Raw genomic sequence first — 17,513 nt, 5'->3', positions numbered from 1 at the left:
TTTTCTGACCAAAAATGGCAACAATTTCCCCCAAGATAAAAATTGCAGATTTCATCATAATTTCAAAAGATCAAATTTAGTTCATCTATAGAAACCTGTATACCAAATTTCAAAGCTGTTGGACCAGTACTTTTTGAGAAACACATTTTTTAACCAAAAATGGAAAAAATTGACCCAAAAATTCAAACTTGCAGATTTCAGCATAATTTCAATAAATATCATTAAGGTGATCTGTAGGAACCTGTATACCAAATTGCAAAGCTATCAGATGAGTAGTTTTGGAAATACACATTTTTTTGACCAAAAGTGGCAAAAATTGCCCCAAAAATACAAAATTGCAAATTTCAGCATAATTTCAATAAATATTATTTTGTTCATCTTTAGGAACCTGTATACCAAGTTTCAAAGCTATCAGATGAGAACTTTTGGAAATACACATTTTTTGACCAAAAATGGCAAAAATTGCCCCAAAAATACAAAATTACAGATTCCATCAGAAATTCAATATATATTACTAAAATTCATCTATAGAAACCTGCATACCAAATTTCAAAACTATCAGATCAGTACTTTTAGAGAAATACATTTTTTGACAAAAAATGGCAAAAATTGCCCTAAAAATGCAAATTTGCATATTTCTGCACAATTTGAACAAATCTGAAATAGATCATCCCTAGAGACATATGTACCAAATATCAAAGCTATCTGACTGGTACTTTTGAAGAAGAAGATTTTTAAAGATTTTTTTACCAAAAATGACAAAAATTGCCTTAAAAATACAAATATGCAAATTTCACCACAATTTGAACAAATCTGACTGAAGTCACCCTAAGTAAACTGCATATCAAATTTCAAAGCAATCGGACAAGCGGTTTCAGGGAAGAAGATTTTTTTACCAAAAACACCAAAAAATGCCCCAAAAATACAAATACGCAAATTTCACCACGATTTGAACAAACTTAAGTAAGGTCACACCAAGTGAGCTGCATATAAAATTTCAAAGCAATTGGACTTGCGGTTTCAGAGGAGAAGGCAATTGTTGACGGACGACGACGGACGACGGACGACGACGACGACGGACGACGACGGACGACGGACGACGACGGAAAATCAACCTATTTGAAAAGCTCCGCGTCGCTGACAGCGGAGCTACTCCAGTGAAAACTGTCTTTCAGTAAATCTACTTTTCAGTATACATTATGCTCTATTTATTGTGAGTGCCTTGAAAGCAGGCTGCCCAAATGTGAATTTCACTTTAAGTCTTGAAGATGTCAATTCATTGAGGAGTACCCTTCTACCATAAAAAACAAGTCATCATCGATGACACAGTCCCCCATGAAGTATTATTATAGTGGTTGTGTGCCAAGGTGTTAAATCTGGTTGTGAAAAGTAGGTAAATTTTGTAAATTGTCTTAAAATTCTGAGTGTGATAGGCAAGAAAGTGAGAATTTGCTAACAGAAAATCGACAGAGGACATCTTCAAAGCAGCCGAGTTTGTGGGTAACCAAATTGATTATGGATCAAGTGATCTGTACAAGCCACATTGGTGTTGACCAAAGATGCCATTGTTCAACACTTTGGAAGGAGCTGGTGAAGTAAGCGAGTTGGCTAGTCGAACTTCTGGTTGACATAGCCATTGATCATGAAACTACTCAAAATGTAAGCTGTGCAGAAGTACGTTTCATTGTCAAAGTCATATAATCTACAGTTGGGGCTGGAATACAGGATTTTGTTAATATCTTTGATTTGTCTTTTCTATGTGAAGCTTCATGATTATTACTTTTCAAAGCAGATACTGTTATGATGTCAGACTGTATAGATGACCCACATAGATATTTCAAAAGGTACATATTCATTAGGATCCTCTGATAATGTACACATCAAGTGCTATAAACGGGTGCAAAGGTCATAAAACAATGTAATAACTACAAAAACTGCATATCCATAACATTATTTCACCAAATAACCTTTTCATGGTAGTACTCTGACATTAATGTCTCCTCAAAGTTTCCCGTGACAACCTCCCCATCAAAAAGCATCGTCACAATTTTACAGCTATGAATTTTGTAACTGTGACTGGCGCTCCTTTCAGAGTTCCAATTGAGCGTGTGAAAATTACTGAAGTCTAACACGAATAAACACAGCTATTACCACTCCCAAAATTGGTGATTTTCACGCTAAAATCTGGCAGGACAACAGGTTTTAAGTAGACTTCTGCATACAGGAAATATATGGCGGTTTTGCACTGACTTGGCAGGATGGTAGGTAAAGGGTTTTAATATATACGATACACAACCTGGGATGCATTCATATTCTCCATTGAAAGTCATTATTGTAAGATTCGCATAAAAAAATAAAGTCATTAATAAATAGATCCTGATGTGTAGTGCTTTGGCAATTCAATGCAAGATTAATGAAGTAAATACGCTATGAAGTTACAGGTAAGGCTGTGTCTCAAATGTACTGCAGTGATGTGTACCCAGCTGGTCTTTTCCTGATAAAAAGTTTGCCAGTCAGAGAAAAGTAACAAGGTTATACAATGCATTTGGCTTGGAATTCGCTTTTAGAAATTTCTCTGACATCAAATCATCATTACAAAGCCATCATCAATCATACTTCTGCCTGGAAACTTAGAAAGCACATTGCAGAAGGCTCCATTTAATTGTAAAAAGGGAATCAAATTCTCTCTGAAAAGTTCTCTCGCTGCCTGATGGCATAATTTACTAAATGGGCTTGGAAATAGGACGAAATACAAAGCCTCTGCTAAATCTAAGATATGGCTGTAAATTTATGGCCATTTTATTCTGAAGACGAATCCTTTTTACCTGTCAGTGTGGCAGAGATGATCTGTTGTGATTAACAGGGTGTGAAATACTTATGGTGCACTGTCAGCCAACATAGTGATTGATGGCGGAGGAGACAGTTTACAGTACTGATAAGTGGGAGTCAAAGTTGTGAAGACACCCACAGTTTGCAGCGCCTCATAAGGTGACAACATCTATATGTCAACATAGCTTTCATTATATTTTCCTTTTTTTGTCCAGTCATGACAGATATTCAGACTCTCAAATTTTTACAGTACTTTTCTGATCAACCACTTGTGTGGTTCATTTTGCAGCCCTTGGAGTAAATAGTGTTCACTGTCTTCCTTTGTGAAAATCAGAAATTTAAGTAATTCCCAAAGGAGTTATTAAACACAGGGATAATGGCTATTTAAAATTTCACATATCTATACATTACAGGTAGTTTGTTACCATAGTAACAAACTTTGCACTAAATTACAGGGTTACCCGTGATTTTGATTTTGAAAGCAATTGGTTGAAAAATTCCTGGAGGAAATTTGAGCAAAAGTTCAAGTCTCTCTACTACCTTCAACTTACAAATATTTTAGACAATTCTGAACAAATTGAGCAACAGAATGATGTCCTTGTTTAGTTTAAAAATCACCATCTCACATTTCGGTGATAAATGTTTCTCCAACTCCTCTGAAAATGTTACACTACCAATGAAGACATTCTGACAAGGTTGAATCAGAATTGATTAAAAAGATTCAGTACACAACCACTGGTATGGTACCAGTAACCTGTTGCTATGGCAACACAAAGTTTAAACACACAAAGCAACAAAATGATCACACAAATGCACTTGTGACAACAATTACAGAAAAAACTCCAACTTTCTCCCAGCAAACAGAGAAATGCCCAGGTTCTCACAGTGTGTAGGAGGTAGTGATATGCCAAAGATGCAATAGTCGCTATGAAATACTACTAACACCTTATAAAGGTTATTACTCTGTAATGCCCAAACATGTTAACAGTCTAATGGTCACAAAATCATCTTGGCTATCATCACTTGATTAACTGATAGGCTTCAACTCTGGGGAAGACAAGTACAATCATGATAAAACTGAACTGTCTTCATCACAAGGACAGAATATCTTGATCTCCTCACGGGAAACTGGCAGCTTGTAAAAATGATTTGCACATCCGAAAGGTCATGTTTTCTTGTGCAGAAAAAAGTCTCTCATTACATCGACTGTTATTCTACAAACAAGACGCAGGATAAAAGTCATTCCATATTCCTTCAAGGGGATGTAGCACCTTTTTGTTGATGTGCATCCGTTCGTCCTTCCTGGAATGTCTGAGATATCATCTTTGGCATTATTCTGAGTTTCCACACTATACTCAAATGACAAATCTTTCAATTCAGGGCTGCAGGTTCTGACGACAAGATTCATGACAAATGGATCATCATTTTATAAGTGAAAGTGTACCAAAGCGACCTGTATAACATGTCTCCATCTGGCTCAAACATTTCAGTGCATTTATTTTTTTCCTTACTCTATTCTGCAGAAGTCATTTATAACCTTGCTACATGTACAACAGTCTTTCTGCTGGGATTTGCATGATACATTTCTGTAATTTAAAACTATACAAATCTTAGCATTTTTGTTGTTTCCTATTCCATGACTGAAACCTGCTAACATGAATCTATGTAAAAAGACAAGCATCAAGTTAACATTTGCTTGCATTTAAATAACTAGCCAGTCGGTATATGTAGGTTTAATGCACATTGCTGGTCATGGAAGTTAACTTTGACTTGAGCTGCCTCAAGCTTCTACTCAAGAAAACTTTAAACCATCATTTTTCGTATTGGAAAATAAAATCATTTCCACAGTTGGAATTTTTGGATTGGAGAAGCAGACACCTCAAATTTACCCAAAAGATTGAAAATAGTGACCATATTCTATCGGTATTACCATTCAGTGGGGAAAGATGGCTTTCCAATTTTCACAAAAAACAAGACTATGAAAAGTTTTTCTATACACGTTTCAAATGGGTCTACACCAGCAGTACACCTGGGAAGAATTATGAAGATTTGTGGATTCTGACAGAGAATCTGTCTCCATGGTGCATTTTGTCTTGAAAAACAAGCCTTGTACAAATACAGGATATCAGATTTGATTTCTATGATAAAAGATAACGACAAAGCTTTTTGAAGGGACCTTTTTGTAATAAAGCTGTGACACGCTGGTGAATATCAAAGATTGATAGCAAGCATTAATACATGTTATTTTATGGACGTTTGTCATTGTCATATTTTCTACAGGTTGACACACAGCATTTGCATCATGTAAAACCACAATTAGAGAAACAACAGCTTGACAATGATTTAAATTGTACAAAATATGAATCCACCCACGATGTCTGTCTTAGCATTAATCCTATAGTCTGTCCCAAGGTTTCCTAGGATGCACTGTTTGGCAATTTTCAGTTTTACAACATTAAAGGAATGAAAGGGTCTTTGTAAAACTTTCTGTGCTTTTGTGTAACTCGAAATGGCATGACCTACGAAAATGGAAGTCAAGTACAAGATGGGCACTGCAGAGACAAATTTTTACCATCTTAATTTTTCCTGTGTTTGTTTTGTGATCAAGCACTTGAAAGAGCTAAGGCAAGTTTCAGATTTTGCAAGTAGAATACCAGTAGTTATATCAAGAAATGTGCATGCATCTATCCGTTGGCATACCTATTTCATGTACTGACACTTAAGGGAGAACGCACCTTGCGGACAGATATTCCGACTCTCAGACTTTTTCAATTCTTTTCTGATCTATCATTTGTGGGGGTTCATTTTAAAGCTCTTCATGTAAGAAAACTTTTCTCTGGCTTAGTTTTTTGAAAATCGAAAAATTTATTATTTCTCAATAGAGTTAACACAGGAATGGCGGCCATTTTGAATTTCAAATATCAGTAATTCTTGACTAAATTGTTTCTCTTGTTCCAAAATTTGCACGGTGACCCCCGATTTTATTCTTGATTTTGAAAGAGAATGATTGAAATATTCTTTTAGGAAAGTTTTAGCAAAAGTTTAAGTCTTTCACTTTGAGGCACGATTACCTTAAATGCTTCAGATGACTAACAGCAACACTTGGAATTGAAGTTTACATGAATCGGTTTAACCCTTTTCCTGCCAAGTCGGTGAAAATCCGCTTGAAAGTTGGTGTAGCCAGAATCTAAGCACTGGTGACCGTTATTCTCCCAACCCGGTGGAAATCGGGCCCTTTTTGGGTACCCCCTTTCCTGCCAAGTCGACGGCACTACGTTTTGCTATCCCCTGTGCGTTTAGGGGTCATCTGAGGACAGGTTTTCTGACAAGGAACGCCTTTTCCCCTCGAAATGGGTTCGCAGGGAGTCGATAGACAGGGAAAGGTGCAGAAACCTGTCCGCCAGTCCCCACACCCGAGGGGGGCTGGGTTTTTTTTACTGCTTTTTAGCAGACTTGGCAGGATAGCAGGTGACGTTTTCTGGCGGAGTTGGACGTACTTGGCTGCCTGGCACTATAGAGATTGCTGCCGAACTTGACCAACTCGGCAATGCTAATCTAGAAGGCTACCTCTTGCAAACGACTTGGCAGATATGCCGATGGTGCGAGACGAAAGTCACTTATTCAGTTGTGCGTGACTGAAAATGAGAACGTATTTTTGACGGGACGGCTCGACTTGTTCCTCCGATGGAACGGATATGAACGACTCGGAAATACCATTACAAACTGGTGTCCGACGCACTAAGCTGAGCTTCAGCTCTGCAAGTTCAAGCCAGGCAACGTCCTTCACCGCCTTGGCCGTGCCATTCAATGGACGTAGCTTTGGATTTTTTATTTATTCCATCGTTCGAAGTATTGGCTCTGGTTTGCAGGCAAACGTATCCTCTTGCCGACGCATTAGTAACTACGTACGCTGTTTGCGTACAGAGAATTCAAAAGGTGACATAAGGTCAATATGCTACGGGGATACCGCCTGCAGTTAGCAGGGACTGCTTTTGTTATGCAAACCAGCTAGCAGTACAATATGGCTGCCAGGCATGTGGACACGTCGATGGCTAGAACAATGGAAGCATATTGCGTTGCACCCGTGCATCGCAAAAGTGAACTGAAGACTTGGGTGTAGTGACTGGTTATCACTGGTTAGCTGCAGCCCAAGCCATGTCGGTACAAACCCGTACCTGACTAAGGACCACTCGATTAAGTCAGTAATGAACGGTAACACTCGTAAGCCAACTCCCAACTGAGCTGGCTAAACTACGTTGAGCTGTGCTTCAATGGCTCAGCCATGTCGTTAATACAACGGCAAAAAACGTAGTTTTTGTGCTACACTGCCAAGTCGTTTAAGGTACGTATTCAATTGACCCTACCCTGGGGAAACAGGACAGGTTTGACGGTGCTTCTGCACCCCTAGCACGACCCTCAGGGTCTCTGACTAACAGACGAGTGACGTGATGTTTGTGCCTAGCGGACGTGCGTAATACTGAAGGAGTTTATTTCCGAAAAAATAAACATGAAACGGCAATAAAATGACGCACTCCCAGGGGCAAACAAAGCCGGTGACCTCAATTTTTTTCTGCAGCAACCCTTGAGCTCCTTCCCCTGTCTACGGCATGTAGAAATTATCGAAGTCTAACACGTATAAGTACGGCTAAAACTACCCTGAAAATCGGCGATTTCTGCCAAAATGCCTGGCAGGATAACATGCAGGAGAGCCAATCTTTTGCAGGCACATATTATGGGGCGGTTTTCTACTGACTTGGGAGGATAACGGACAAGGGCGCTCGGCAGGAAAAGGGTTATATACTAATGTCGCATAATCTGATAAGATTATCTGGGAGTTGCTATGTGATCCAGATTACAAAAACCTGTCTTCGAGGGAGTCTTCCATATTTTAATCATGTTAATCATAACAATGTCGTCGTCATGTTTGTCAAAAACTTATATAAACCAAAGAAGACGTCATAACATGAGTGTCCCTTCACTCCTTGCCTGTGTAAACCAACAGCCCTATTTTACATGACCATATATGTTCTCACAGAAACATTAAGGTCATTGTGTATAACAACAGCTGATAAATGCACTCTCTGATCCACATACAAAATGCATCATACAAAATTACATACAGGTATTACATTTCTTCTTTGCTGCAACATACTTGAAACACATTTTATTGGATTGAAGAACTTCCTGGATTTGGGTAATGGAGAACAAATGAACAGACAACAAAAGTTTCACCACACACATCAGTCAAAAGTATCAGCCCCTCCCCCAGAAATCAAATAGTTCTCCCCTTATTCTGTAGTTTTGATGTTTTCATGGATGTCAGTTTCCAATGCCAAAATAGTGTTAAGTTTGCATTATGGATAAATATTTGACGTTGGCAATACGCCTGCATAGGCTGAGCCTGTTCAATCTGGTGATGTTAACATCATTTGTAGTAGTAGTTCTACCAGCATTTGATCATCTATCCTAACATTTATGTGACAGTATGAGAGACTGATTGGTACATTTGATTGTAATTAAAACATCACGGTTCTACCTGACTGGCTGTATGAAAGGAAAATTTGGCAGTTTTAATCCCTGTATAATCATCAAACATTCATACTATACTACATGTACTGATCAATAATGGAAAGATTAATCCCACAGTCGGTGAAACATACAGTGAACAAATTCTTTTTTCACGGAAACAGTAACTGTGACAAACCAGAAATGCTCATTATACAATATTCTTTTTAATGCTGCTGGCTATGAGATCTCCAAAATCAATGAGTTTGTGGCATTTGAAAAGGCCACTCTACATCCAAAACACACAAATCAGCAAAACACAAATATCTTTGGGAATGACCTGCACGTTTGCAGTTCACAGAGTGTTTATCATTATCTTAATCAAGATTTTCAGATGCATTAAAAGCATCCCAGAGGAGCAATAAATAACCATTTTCCAGAGTCTCTAATCAGTACAAATTGCCCAAATAGATGGTTTACAAAGCTTGTTTGATGGATATCGCATACATACAAACATTGTGTTCTCTTCACTGCCTTTCAGATATCCTACCTATCAGCATTAAAAAGATAAAAATCTGCTTTATTCTGTGATCTACATTTCAAGATCACTGACTCACCTTGTCCTTCACTTTTTTCAACAGCGGGTCCAGCTGATAGATGAGATCCAACATCATGGCACATGGAACAGCCGAGTCAGTAGCACCAAGGAACACCCTCCCTCTGGGATCAGGTGGGAAGTACTTCGAATCGTAGTGGCATGCGAGCACGAGACGCCGTTTTGCATTGGGATTCAGCGTGGCAACAATGTTGACAAACTCAACTTTTGCATTGGTACGTACAGTTTCATGGAATGTGTCAAGTTCAATGGTCCAGCCTCCAATTTCTTCAATGTGACGAATGATATCCTGAATACAAAGTGTACAAGAGACAAGAGCTGTAAATGATAATAACTTCATCAATTTCATTCAGTAAATTAAATAAGTAAGTGCGCCTATTTTCTTTTCTAATGCAGTGAACAATGTGATTGTTATTCTTGTACATAACTTTGTACATTATTTGAACAGTACACATATACACATACAGGCTACGCATTGTAGTATGATTTGGGAGTTTGAAAGAAACTGTTTTACAAACAAAAATAACGACAAACACATCAAAGGAAAATGCGCCTTGGGGACATATTTACACTTAAGAAATTTTTCCAATACTTCTCTGATCTACCATTTGTAGGGGCTCACCTTAACCCTTCAACCACCATGGTTTGACCCAGATCCATTGTTATCAATGGTGACTGTGCACCTGTCTACAAGGAATTGGGGTGAACAGGTAAAGCTTTAAAGAAAGATTTTTACCATCTTAGTTTTTTGAAAATCAAAAATTTTATTTTTCCCATAGAGTTAACACAGGGATGGCAGCCACTTTGAATTTCAAATATCAGTAAATGTCAGGTACTTTGTTTTTCTTGTGCCAAATTTTGCATGGTTGACCACTGATTTTCATTCTTGATTTAGCAAAGAATGGTTGAAAGTTTGTTGAGGAAAGTTTGAGCAAATGTTGAAGTCTCACCATAAACTTCAGGCACAAACTACCTTAATACAGTGCTAGGGCACTGAGCTTTAGTAAGTTTTACTATGACATGCAAATGTTATTATCTGTTACGGTACGCACCAAAAATTGAAAAATTCAATGTTTGCTCCAACTTTCCTTGGGGAAACTTTCAACCATCCTCTTTCAAAAATCAAAACAGACGGTCACTGCAAAATAATTGGTACTGCAAAAACAAATAAAATATATTTATTGATATTTGAAATTCAAAATGGCCCCAATCCCTTTGATAACTTTATAGGGAAAGAATACATTTGCAATTTTCACAAAAATAAAACTGGGAAAACTTATCTTACTTTGAGAGCTTAAAAATGGGCCAATACGAGCAGTACACCAGAGCAGTATACTTTGAGAGTCCAGAAATCTGTCCCTATGGTGCATTTAGCTAAAGAATAATACTTCTCAGCAGTATGTGAATGCAAGCCGTGCGTTATCTGATGGAAATAAAGTACCGTTGTCTCTCAAAGGTATGGGTACAATTCCAGGATAAATCAGCAGATCACACATGAGTACAATACTTTTATTTGTCAGAATTGACATCCATTAATTATAAAAGCCATCAAGGTTTCTAAAATTCTCTGAAAAGTTTGGATGTGTTTTGAGAAATAGACCAAGATTCCCACTGTTTGAAGAAAAAACCTGGCTGCGATGCGATAATAATGTCCCTACATGTTTGTTGAGGAAAATGCACATCTAGTGTTGATACTGAACAGAAATGAAGGTAAAAAAACAGCCACTGGATAAAAATCAATTGTTTCCTCTGAAATGCAACATTCTTCAAATTTAAAAAAAATTCTGCCTTTTCCAGTACATTTTAAAATTATTTCAATGAAAAATACACAAAATTACTAATGTGCAAGATAAAGAATATGACAAATTAGACACAATACATCTATACTTGTTTTGACATCATTCAGATATGCCTTCAATCAAACACAGAAGTGATTGTCGTGGCTTTCTTAAATCTTCCAAATCCCCTTATGTCTGACAAACAGAGGACTGACTATGACATTTGCATTACACACATAAAAGCCCAAAAGACTGAGGGCTCTTAAATATAGAGATATTGCTGGAACAGAGCTGGATGGATTTGTAGGTTGTGCTAAAATGATATCAATGTTTTCCCTTTTTGACTTACTCCTGTTTCACATACCACTGAGAAAAAGAGAGCACGTACACAATGTCTTCGTAGAAATTTGACAAACAACTTAATGTATACGCCATGTCATTTGATAGAGATTGAAAGCTTGTTATTTACATGTATACACATGAGGCAATCAATACAGTCAAACATGACATTCAGCAACTGGAGTATACGACAGCGTCTTTAAAAATTCAATACCAAGCAAAGATTCTTCCACTGTGCTTTTACTTTGAAAGGCTTACAAGAAATTTACAAGTCCCTGTGGACTGTAATGGTCAAGGTAAATGAGATTGGCCAACTTGGCTTGTAACTGGGTATCAACATCCATTCTGTCAGGGACTAACTTACTCTATTAGGACTTACATCTTTGATGTACATGTAAATAATGAAACTGAAGGAGTAAAACTTGGACCATCACACACAGGAATCCTCTAGATAATGAATCTCTTCATTTCAGTGTTTGTTTTGATGTATCTAAATGAGTTCATTATGAAGAACCTAAAAATAAATTTTGAATACTAACAGACAAAATATACAAGAAAGTTGACAAAATTGAGATGAATCTCTGATATACCAAAGTGTAACTTTCATCGTAATATTAATTAACAAATGTAAATTACCTCATCTTCAGAACAAAATGAACTTTATGAACCAAATTTTATGTAGCTAGATAGGAGATAACAGAAAAGTGCAGTTTCAGCGATTCTTGATCTTCTTCAAAAATTGAGAGTACTACATTATCAACTTTTAAATATGCATGTATCACCTCCAAATAATATTACCCATACACTCACTGAGTCTTCAACTTACCTCACGAACCTGCTTGATACCTTGAGATTCAGGTGGTCTCTCTATTAGAATTGAATCCAAGTACGTAGTTAACTGCGACTGTCTTTCAACCTGGGGAAGATTGGCCACGAAATCTAATCTTGATGGTGTCAATGTATTAAACCTGTGTGTATCCTGAAAGCCATAAAGAGAAACACTGGAATGAAATTTCAGTTCAATAAAGAAATCTGTGCCTGGGGGCACTGTTCCCAGATGGCTACCATAACTTGATCACAAAGTAGATGCTTCACAAGAGACAATATAAGTGTATCTTCATTATCCTCCTTTTGAAGTCTGCTTTTCTTCCTGATTTCCTTCACAAAACATCAAAAATTGATCAAATTTATTTCATGGATGAAGTCAGATTTTGTAAGAGCTATACATAGTGTCATCTCAGTGGATACAATATTTGATAATATTACTGAGTGTCTTTATGACTGTTAGGGACCGTTCAGTTTTTACGGCCCGGGGGGGGGGGGGGGGGGGGGTCTTTCAAAGATGAGATAGGCACTTAACCAAATACTACTGTAATATGAGTTGGCCGCCGATGGCAGCCCGCTGCTTATTGTAGTTGGTTGGCAAAGTCCGGGCCTGTCGGTAAAGAGGGTCATGGGCCACACGTCGATCATGGCCATTGCATGAAGTAAACCTATTTATTGTAGTTGGCTGCCAAAGGCAGCCCGCTGGTAAAGAGGGTCGATCATGGCCACTGCATGAAGTAAACCTAATTGGAGTGGGCCACCAAAGGCGTCAGCCCGTTAAGAGGGTCATGGGCCATTACATAAAGTTAATTTATTGTAGTGGGCCGCCAAAAGCGGCCCGCCGGTAAAGAGGGTTGATCATGGCCATGACATAAAGTGAACTTTATTGTAGGTATTATGTTTTTGAAATGTGGAGACCCCCCTTTCCTACCAGTGAAAAAGCGATGACCCCCCCTTTGCAGATTCCAAAATTACAATGACCCCCCCCCCCCCGCCGTAAAAACTGAACAGTCCCTTAGTATCTAAATTACAAACCAGTAGGGAGATCAAATAATTCTGATTCAACTCACGGTTTCCTACTAACTTGCCCGATCAAATATTCAAGTTTCATATGTTCCTGCAGGCAATTTTTTTTTATCACATTATAAAATCGTTCTCGTTTCACCCCTGGCTCATTACACTGAACCCATTTGATATTAACCTTAAAGACTTTGACAGAGGGCAATATTAAGAATTCACTGCGATGGGGAAAATCTATTTTATTCCCCAAGAAAAATCACAGCTTTTACGCAACATGCTTCAACATGAACCTAATCTGTGTGTTAGAAGGAAAAAATCCGACTGCAATGTGATTATATGCACCTACAGGTTTGTTGAGGAAAATGCGCATTTTGTGTTGATATTGAATAGGAATGAAGAAACAAAGAATAGCCACTGGATAAAAATCAGTTGCTTCCTCTATAATGCAACATTCTTCAAGTTAAAAAAAAATTTCAACAACTTTTTCAGATTGGAGTAAGAAAAGAATCAGACAGCAGTGATATACTTTGGTAACAAAATCCAACATGTAAAGACTGAGCATCAGCAACATTGGAGACTATTTCACTACTATTTTCCTTCCCTTCATATTTTGCTGCAAACAGGATGTGAGTCAATCTTTGCAGAGGACAGACTCAATAAATTCTCACAATTTACACAGACATTGTAGCAGCCTTACAAATGTAAACACTGTCGAAATTTCACTTCCAGAGCTCAATGTCACATCAGGGTTTGTCCAAACTCATATCAGTGTAATTTATTTGTAATTGTCATTGAAAATTTGTTGCAACTCTTTTTAAAAGAGAGAAAAATACATCCACTTATAGTTTGTATTGTAAAAGCATATGACTTATCTGTTTGGAACAACAAAAAATTTCCATTCACAGGCCGGGTGGTAATAAAATTTGGGGACAATCTATTCCAGATATATATTGAAATAAAACTCATCTTCCACAGAGTCACAATGGAATCTTTGCTTACCAGGAAGCCCTATTTCCTGCCTTCTTCAATAAGTACATCATGTGATAATAATCTATTTACTGTTATATATTAATCATGAATTCAGACCCACGTCTATGTAAAGACACATGAGAAACTACAGGTGTGTAATTCACCAATTACAACAATGTGTATCACTGGATAAACTTTAGCTTCATTGTATATGGACTCTTTACCGATAAAGATTAAAAAACTTGTAAAAACTGAAAAGTGATACCTCTTACACCGAAACAAAAAAAGAAGGGGCGTTTTTAGAAATGATGTAATTTTACAGGAAAATGAGAGTAAAAGGGCAACAGTTTAAGGCTACACTTGTTTCTATGGAAACAATCTATGAATAATAAGTGAACTGCAAAATTTGAAGACTGGAGCCATGAAACATAGATAAGGTGATTTCAACATAAGCCGAGGCACTCATTATGCAAATTTAAACATAGGATTTTTTCTCAGGCTTTGGTACAACGTTCTACCTGTTTTAGTGACAAGTGTCAATTACTGGTACATAAAATGTTATTTTTGCTGAGCTTTGCCACATAGATTTCACTGATTTCACAACTTTATACTTTTCATTTCACCACATGCATAGAACACAGAATACCACCACCATACAAATATTAATATTTTGAGAATATTCCTGGTTGAGTGTAACTGTATTTATCTGCCCAAGTGGCCCCCACCCTCAGGCAAGTGCCCATTTGTCCCAACTCTCTCTGAAAATTTCAAAATGAGTATTTTCAGGGGTTACGGAAAAAAATTGAAATTCTATCTCATTCGTTGCACATTTTTTTTGTGTCGGCAGTTAACTTTTCATATTTGGTGGCCCTAAAAAGGGTTGCCTTTTCATATGTGTTAGGAATTAATCAAATTTGATGACATAATTTTTAACACGGTTACAACGGTATCATATATTATACTTTCTCTGCCTTTTTTTTGCTGACAATGAAACTGATCATTTTTGAACGTATCAGGGTAGGGTTGGGTGAGCACTTATCTACAATTTCTAAAGAAATTTACATGCTCTGAACCCTGAGTGCTAACACAGATAAATAGGGTAAGTCATTTAGAAAGCAAACTGAAAGAAGTGCCTGTCTGTTCATATTAAATTAAAATTGGTTACTCTAAAGTCGACTCAGATTTAGGTCAAAGGTCATGTAGGTCTTTAGCATTTTTTACTATCAGAAATGTGGTGTGAGACTGCACCCTTGCCACCACCACCAAAGTATTGTTAAAAAGCTTAAGGTGACATATAAATGACAATATATGGAGTGTTCGAGAAAAAAACTGAAAGAGTGCAAATTTTGAACAGTTAACACAGCAATTAGAACTTACGGAATATCTGTCCCAGAAAATGACGATCAAGATTTGATTGAAATTCATATATTTTGATGCATACATGCACTTTTGCAGAAATTGTTACAACTACCATATTACAGTATTATCCAAGTTTTAAATTACTCTTTAAGTCGAAACTACCCAATGCGCTTGGAGACAGTTTGGTGACATTAAAGTGTTATTGAACCAGTCAACACAATGTTGAGAGACCGAATGCAATCGATACACCAGTATTATGCATGGAAATATTTCACCATGCAAGTGTTCCTAGATTGTGAATCTAACGAGTATGCTTGATTGTGTATCGACCGAGTTGGCATGTAATGAAAATTGCACATCTACAATACAATACACACATATGCTTTGAGTACAGAACATATGAAACAGATCCGTAGCAAAGCAATAATAATTTTCTGTCTATTCAACAACTAAATTACAAATAAGTATCAGAATGATTTTCTTAGTGAAAACCATGCTGATGGCAATCTGCCTGTAATTTCAATCACAATGGTTACCATGGATATGTTTTGTTTAATGGGTGTTAGATGCAAGAGAAAGGGTGAACGAACTGTAACCTTTCTCCAAGAGTGTAATGACCCAATCACCTTTCCATTCACTTACACATTTCAGAAATTCATGTAAAACAAGTTTTTTTACAAGTAGGGAAAAATGTCAAGGATGATGAACTCTTTGAACTCTTTTTTCACTGGTTTTTGGATTATCTACGTATGATTGAACACTGGCAATTCACTGGGAGTTCAATTGCTGCACTTTGAAGATTACCATCACTTCTTAGTTAATCTTACCAATGACCCATTTCAAGTGGAATCCCACTTTTGTGAAAGCGGCTTTGTAGTTGAAACGACCGCAATAAACCCAATCTCTGAGAATGTATACTTATCTGGTGTAGACTTGCACTAGCTCTATCTGTGCATGGATCACAGATAATAAATCTTTGAGAATTTCAGGAATAAAACTTAGATGATTCTTTTACTCATCAGTGGGTCAAATAGCTATACCCTCTCAAAGCTCAAATATTATGCAAAATTTAAGAGTTATGGTAATATTTATTGCATTATGTAACAACTTCAAACAAATTAACATGACAAGTTACAACTTAATACCTGAATTAAGCATAAGCTAATTTTTTTCAAGCTGCAGTATATGATGTTAACAATTATTATCAGCAATAAAAGTTCAAATTCTCTACTTCTTGAATTTGCTAGATACCATATGTTCATGAACATACATGTATATCCACGTAACTGGCAGTAATGCATGCAAAACAAGTACTGTGGCAATATGGACAAGTTTCAAAAGGAGTCGACACCTCACCTGCACAGTGCTGTATTTGCCATAGAACATAAGCATGACACTTGGTACAAAACAACTGCACACGGCGAAGCAAAGGCGCCTATAGTTCCTGGAAGCCCCATATCTGTACAGCCACCGCATGCTGGCTTGCAACATTCCCGCAAACCCACGTGCAGTGGATGTCTAAAGTCACCTGCTTTCTGCTAAATTCATAATTGACATACTTCCCATAGATACCATTGCTGTACGTGTCATGGCTTCTGATATTACAGAAACGTATGTCGGTGGGTTGATTCTCTTCTCCAACAACTAATTTGCATGATAACAAACAGCACAGCAAAAGTCAAATCCAAACGCTTAAAGTTTTGTATCTGTTTCTAAACGGAACCATAATATTTCACTTTTCAAAACATAAAGAAAGCTTTTCAGGGAACAGAGGAAACACTACAGTTCATTGCAGTCTTTGTGTCCCCTAAATATAAGACGATAAAATTGCCCCCAAATGTACATGCAAATAATGTATGGATATGAAGTCTACACAAACTGCTTCATATGTATATGGTACTGATGAATACACAATGGCAAAGAGTTTCATGTATGATGTAGATTTCAAAATCTCATACAGCATTTTTGTTAATGTTGTTTTTGAAGAAAATTCAGTAGTTATTGATTCAAGCGTAAGTTGTACACGTAATCTATGTATCCATGTGTATGTTAACCCCTGCAATGCCAAAGTCAATTTTTTTCCTTTATAAAATATATTCAAGTCAACTTTTTTCAGATTCAGACAATTTTTGAAATTTTTCTCAAAATTTTGATTGAAAACTGTAGCCCATAAAAAGTGATGTCACTGTTGTCCAAAGTAATCAAAAATATACAGAAAAATTCATAAAAATTGATAAAATGTTGCACTAAAATTTTGGCAGGAAAAATTACAG

At 37.1% G+C, this 17,513-nt stretch overlaps 1 protein-coding gene across 4 annotated transcripts in view; it reads right to left on the bottom strand.

Moving 5' to 3' along the window:
* Positions 1-17,513, bottom strand: part of LOC139150210 (glutaminyl-peptide cyclotransferase-like) — a 67,613-nt gene that overhangs the window by 14,584 nt on the left and 35,516 nt on the right. For 2 of the 4 annotated variants that reach the window (XM_070722433.1, XM_070722431.1), the window contains exons 2-3: positions 11,894-12,046; positions 8,952-9,239 (exon numbers count right to left, since the gene is read on the bottom strand). In XM_070722433.1, the coding sequence (XP_070578534.1) occupies positions 8,952-9,239; positions 11,894-12,046 (441 nt within the window). Of the gene's footprint in view, positions 1-8,951; positions 9,240-11,893; positions 12,047-16,596; positions 16,852-17,513 lie in introns of those variants that run through there. The other 2 variants (XM_070722430.1, XM_070722432.1) reach the window with 2 other exon arrangements.

The sequence above is a fragment of the Ptychodera flava genome, chromosome 14 (genome assembly GCF_041260155.1).
Source record: "Ptychodera flava strain L36383 chromosome 14, AS_Pfla_20210202, whole genome shotgun sequence".
Lineage (NCBI taxonomy): Eukaryota > Metazoa > Hemichordata > Enteropneusta > Ptychoderidae > Ptychodera > Ptychodera flava.
This window is presented reverse-complemented; position numbering and strand designations above follow the sequence as displayed.